Raw genomic sequence first — 5,966 nt, 5'->3', positions numbered from 1 at the left:
TGGTGTTACTGTTGGTGGTGTTACTGTTGGTGGTGTTGGTGGTGTTACTGTTGGTGGTGTTGGTGGTGTTACTGTTGGTGGTGTTACTGTTGGTGGTGTTACTGTTGGTGGTGTTGGTGGTGTTACTGTTGGTGGTGTTACTGTTGGTGGTGTTGGTGGTGTTACTGTTGGTGGTGTTACTGTTGGTGGTGTTACTGTTGCTCCCTTTGACGATGAGGCTGTTCCGCGTATATATTTATGTCCAAAATGACTCTCATACATACATACATACATACATACATACATACATACATACATACATACATACATACATACATACATACATACATACATACATACATACATACATACATCAACCACAAAGATACATTAACGTATGATGTATTGTATGAATGTTTTCAGTATCATTGTTAATTGTATGAATGTCATTGTAGGAAACAATTAGGGGACCAAATTATACATTATTGGTCACCCTCTGACAACATTCTTTTGCCCAATTTAAGAGTAAATGAGGAATTATTGAGGAATTTTATATTTGGTGGTAATTGGACCCTTTGATAGTTCCAGATATATGTGATAATTGGTGCAGAGGTCGGGATGAGTGTGAGGGGTCAAAGGTCAGGTCAAGGTCTGCTTCCTTCGGTTATTGATGTTGTGATTGATGTCACTTGTGATTGATGTCACTGTGGCTGTGATTGATGTTGTGATTGATGTCACTTGTGATTGATGTCACTGTGGCTGTGATTGATGTCACTGTGGCTGTGATTGATGTTACTGTGGCTGTGATTGATGTCACTGTGGTTGTGATTGATGTTATTGTAACTGTGATTGATGTCACTGTGGCTGTGATTGATGTCACTGTGGCTGTGATTGATGTTACTGTGGCTGTGATTGATGTCACTGTGGCTGTGATTGATGTTACTGTGGCTGTGATTGATGTTACTGTGGCTGTGATTGATGTTACTGTGGCTGTGATTGATGTCACTGTGGCTGTGATTGATGTCACTGTGGCTGTGATTGATGTCACTGTGGCTGTGATTGATGTCACTGTGGCTGTGATTGATGTCACTGTGGATGTGATTGATGTCACTGTGGCTGTGATTGATGTCACTGTGGCTGTGATTGATGTTACTGTGGCTGTGATTGATGTTACTGTGGCTGTGATTGATGTCACTGTGGCTGTGATTGATGTCACTGTGGCTGTGATTGATGTCACTGTGGCTGTGATTGATGTCACTGTGGCTGTGATTGATGTCACTGTGGATGTGATTGATGTCACTGTGGCTGTGATTGATGTCACTGTGGCTGTGATTGATGTTACTGTAGTTGTGATTGATGTTACTGTGGCTGTGATTGATGTCACTGTGGCTGTGATTGATGTCACTGTGCCTGTGATTGATATTACTGTGGCTGTGATTGATGTCACTGTGGCTGTGATTGATGTCACTGTGGCTGTGGTTATTGTTACTGTGGCTGTGATTGATGTTACTGTGGTTGTGATTGATGTCACTGTGGCTGTGATTGATGTCACTGTGGTTGTGATTGATGTCACTGTGGCTGTGATTGATGTCACTGTGGCTGTGATTGATGTCACTGTGGCCGTGATTGATGTTACTGTGGCTGTGATTGATGTTACTGTGGTATTGACTAATGTTAGTGTGGCTGTGATTGATGTCACTGTGGCTGTGATTGGTGTCACTGTGGCTGTGATTGATGTTACTGTGGTATTGACTAATGTTACTGTGGCTGTGATTGATGTCACTGTGGCTGTGATTGATGTCACTCTGGCTGTGATTGAAGTCACTGTGGCTGTCACTGAGCCACAGCAACGCGTGGCCGGGTACAGCTAGTATGAGAATATTCTTATTCCAAAGAATGTGAGTACCAAGAACATGATAATAATGTACAACTGAAGAGGACGGGAGTGACACACGGACTCATGAAGCATTTTTAACACCAAGCGTTTTGGGCTCAACGTTTAGGGTACGATGCTTTTTTCCGGGTCTCTCTCTCTCTCTCTCTCTCTCTCTCTCTCTCTCTCTCTCTCTCTCTCTCTCTCTCTCTCTCTCTCTCTCTCTCTCTCCTGTCTCTCTCTCTCTCTCTCTCTCTCTCTCTCTCACACACATATACACAAACTCAGATACTGGTTCCCTGTACCCTGTACCCCGTATCATTTACCCTGTACCCAGTACCCTGTACCCTGTACCCAGTACCCTGTACCCTGTACCCAGTACCCTGTACCCTGTACCCAGTACCCTGTACCCTGTACGGGCGGTCAACAAGAAGAATGACCTGGAAGAAGTAGTTGCGGAAGCCACTTCCAGCCACACCTCTCAGGCCAGACTGGAGAGTGAACTTGAAGGTCAGAATGGTTCAGTAACAGCCCCATTGATCCAGGTGGGGGCACCTGGCCGGCCGTCACGACCTGAGTGGTAAGTTCTGATAGGTCAACACACACACACACACACACACACACACACACACACACACACACACACACACACACACACACACACACACACACAGCAGAACACTCACCAAGGAGGCGATTTCAGAAGGGACAGAAGATAGTGAGCCTCAAAGCGATGTTCACTAACATAGATGGAATTACAAATAAAGCAAATGAGCTTGGAGAACGGGTACTAGAAGAAAGCCCAGACATAATAGCCCTCACAGAAACAAAGCTCACGAAAACGATAACAAATGCAGTGTTCCCACAGGACTATTATGTTATGAGGAAAGAGAGGGAAGGAAGAGGTGGTGGTGGTGTAGCTCTGCTGGTAAGACAAGGCTGGGATTTTGAGGAGTTGGTTGTTCAGGGCTGTGAAGGTTTCAGTGACTACATAGCAGGTACTGTAACAAATGGAGGGAAAAAAATTATAGTCGCAGTCATATATAATCCACCACCAAATGACAGAAGACCTAGACAGGAATATGATAGAAACAACATGGCCACCATTAACATAATAGAAAGAGCAGCTTCTGTTGCTAGCAGGAATGGATCTGGACTACTAATTATGGGAGACTTCAACCATGGGAAGATAGATTGGAAGAACAGAGACCCGCATGGAGGACCAGAAACATGGAGAGCTAAGCTGCTGGACGTGGCAACAAGAAACTTTCTAAGCCAGCATACCAAAGAGCCAACAAGAGTGAGAGGAGAAGATGAACCAGCAATGCTTGATTTGATATTTACCCTAAATGAATGGGATATAAGGGAAGTTAAGATGGAAGCGCCCTTGGGAATGAGTGACCACAGTGTATTGAACATTGAGTACCTGGTAGAACTAGGACTTATCTCCCCCCCAAAAAGAACTAGGAATCAAAAGGCTGGCATACCGAAAGGGGAATTATGAACAGATGAGAAGTTTCCTAAGTGAAATACCTTGGGACACAGACCTCAGAGATAAGTCTGTACAGGGTATGATGGACTATGTTACCCAAAAGTGTCAGGAGGCAGTAAACAGGTTCATCCCGGCCCAAAGGGAAAAATCCGAGAAGCAACAGAAGAATCCATGGTATAATAGGGCATGTATGGAAGCGAAGAAACTGAACAAAAAGGCGTGGAGGAACTTCCGGAATAACAGAACACCAGAAAGCAGAGAGAGATACCAGAGAACCAGGAATGAGTACGTCAGGGTGAGAAGAGAAGCAGAGAAAAATTTTGAAAATGATATAGCAAACAAAGCCAAGACCGAACCAAAGCTACTCCACAGTCACATCAGAAGGAAAACAACAGTGAAAGAACAGGTATTGAAACTTAGAACAGGCGAGGACAGGTATACAGAGAATGACAGAGAGGTGTGTGTGAGGAACTCAACAAGAGGTTCCAGGAGGTCTTCACAATAGAACAGGGTGAGGTCACTGTGCTAGGAGAAAGGGAGGTAAACCAGGCGGCCTTGGAGGAGTTCGAAATTACGAGAGAGGAGGTCAAGAGACACCTGCTGGATCTGGATGTTAGAAAGGCTGTTGGTCCAGATGGGATCTCACCATGGGTACTGAAAGAGTGTGCAGAGGCACTTTGCTTGCCACTCTCCATAGTGTATAGTAAGTCACTAGAGACGGGAGACCTACCAGAAATATGGAAGACGGCGAATGTGGTCCCAATATACAAAAAGGGCGACAGACAAGAGGCACTGAACTACAGGCCAGTGTCCTTGACTTGTATACCATGCAAGGTGATGGAGAAGATCGTGAGAAAAAACCTGGTAACACATCTGGAGAGAAGGGACTTCGTGAAAAATCGCCAACATGATTTCAGGGAGGGTAAATCTTGCCTTACAGGCTTGATAGAATTCTACGATCAGGTGACACAGATTAAGCAAGAAAGAGAGGGCTGGGCGGACTGCATTTTCTTGGATTGTCGGAAAGCCTTTGACACAGTACCGCATAAGAGGCTGGTACATAAGCTGGAGAGACAGGCAGGTGTAGCTGGTAAGGTGCTCCAGTGGATAAGGGAGTATCTAAGCAATAGGAAGCAGAGAGTTACGGTGAGGGGTGAGACCTCCGATTGGCGTGAAGTCACCAGTGGAGTCCCACAGGGCTCTGTACTCGGTCCTATCTTGTTTCTGATATATGTAAATGATCTCCCGGAGGGTATCGATTCATTTCTCTCAATGTTTGCGGACGATGCTAAAATTATGAGAAGGATTAAAACAGAAGAGGACTGTTTGAGGCTTCAAGAAGACCTAGACAAGCTGAAGGAATGGTCGAACAAATGGTTGTTAGAGTTTAACCCAACCAAATGTAATGTAATGAAGATAGGTGTAGGGAGCAGGAGGCCAGATACAAGGTATCATCTGGGAGAGGAAATTCTTCAGGAGTCAGAGAAGGAAAAAGACTTGGGGGTTGATATCACGCCAGACCTGTCTCCTATAGCACATATCAAGCGGATAACATCAGCGGCATATGCCAGGCTGGCCAACATACGAACGGCATTCAGAAACTTGTGTAAAGAATCATTCAGAACTTTGTATACCACATATGTCAGGCCAATCCTGGAGTATGCAGCCCCAGCATGGAGTCCATATCTAGTCAAGGATAAGACTAAACTGGAAAAGGTTCAAAGGTTTGCCACCCGACTAGTACCCGAGCTGAGGGGTATGAGCTACGAGGAGAGACTACGGGAATTAAACCTCACTTCGCTGGAAGATAGAAGAGTTAGGGAGGACATGATCACCACATTCAAGATTCTGAAGGGGATTGATAGGGTAGATAAAGACAGTCTATTTAACACAAAGGGAACACGCACAAGGGGACACAGGTGGAAACTGAGTGCCCAAATGAGCCACAGAGATATTAGAAAGAACTTTTTTAGTGTCAGAGTGGTTGACAAATGGAATGCATTAGGGGGTGATGTGGTGGAGGCTGATTCCATACACAGTTTCAAGTGTAGATATGACAGAGCCCGATAGGCTCAGGAATCTGTACACCTGTTGATTGACGGTTGAGAGGCGGTACCAAAGAGCCAGAGCTCAACCCCCGCAAACACAACTAGGTGAGCACACACACACACACACACACACACACACACACACACACACATTGCAAAGCCATGGAAGAAGAAAATAAACTCTTAAAAATAGCTTTGGAAGAAGTTAAAGTAAATTTAAACATAAATGACTACAATAGGTTAGGCAAGGAAATTCAACAGGAGAAACAGCTTTTGTCAGCACAGATGGAGGAAGTTACACAGGGAATAGAACAGTGCAAGAAAGATATGCAACTCACTTATGCACAAGTGGCCAAGGAGAAGGAAAAAATAGAAGAAGCAGTAAAGGAAGTCAAACACTGCAGCAACCAAGATAAAACAAACATTAGGCTAGAAGTGAGGAAAGAATTGGCATGCAACCCGAAGTTGGTGCAAAACACAGTTGATCGGAGTAAGTCCCTGATCATTTTTGGCTGCCAAGAAAAGGAGATCTAGGTCAGAAAGAGCTGTAGAAGAAGCTAAAGTAGTAGATAAA

The 5,966-nt window shown here is 44.6% G+C and overlaps 1 protein-coding gene across 1 annotated transcript; it reads left to right on the top strand.

The window, feature by feature from the left end:
* The first annotated feature begins 710 nt into the window (after positions 1-710).
* LOC138364798 (dynein heavy chain-like) lies at positions 711-1,850 on the top strand. Its single transcript, XM_069324775.1, has one exon. The coding sequence runs from the start codon at positions 711-713 to the stop codon at positions 1,848-1,850; it is 1,140 nt and encodes a 379-aa protein (XP_069180876.1).
* The last annotated feature ends 4,116 nt before the right edge of the window (positions 1,851-5,966 follow it).

This window comes from Procambarus clarkii, chromosome 14 (genome assembly GCF_040958095.1).
Source record: "Procambarus clarkii isolate CNS0578487 chromosome 14, FALCON_Pclarkii_2.0, whole genome shotgun sequence".
NCBI lineage: Eukaryota > Metazoa > Arthropoda > Malacostraca > Decapoda > Cambaridae > Procambarus > Procambarus clarkii.
This window is presented reverse-complemented; position numbering and strand designations above follow the sequence as displayed.

What these genes read in the sequence shown, in the direction of transcription:
- LOC138364798 (XM_069324775.1), top strand. Translation starts at nt 711, where the DNA reads ATGTCACTTGTGATTGATGTCACTGTGGCTGTGATTGATGTCACTGTG.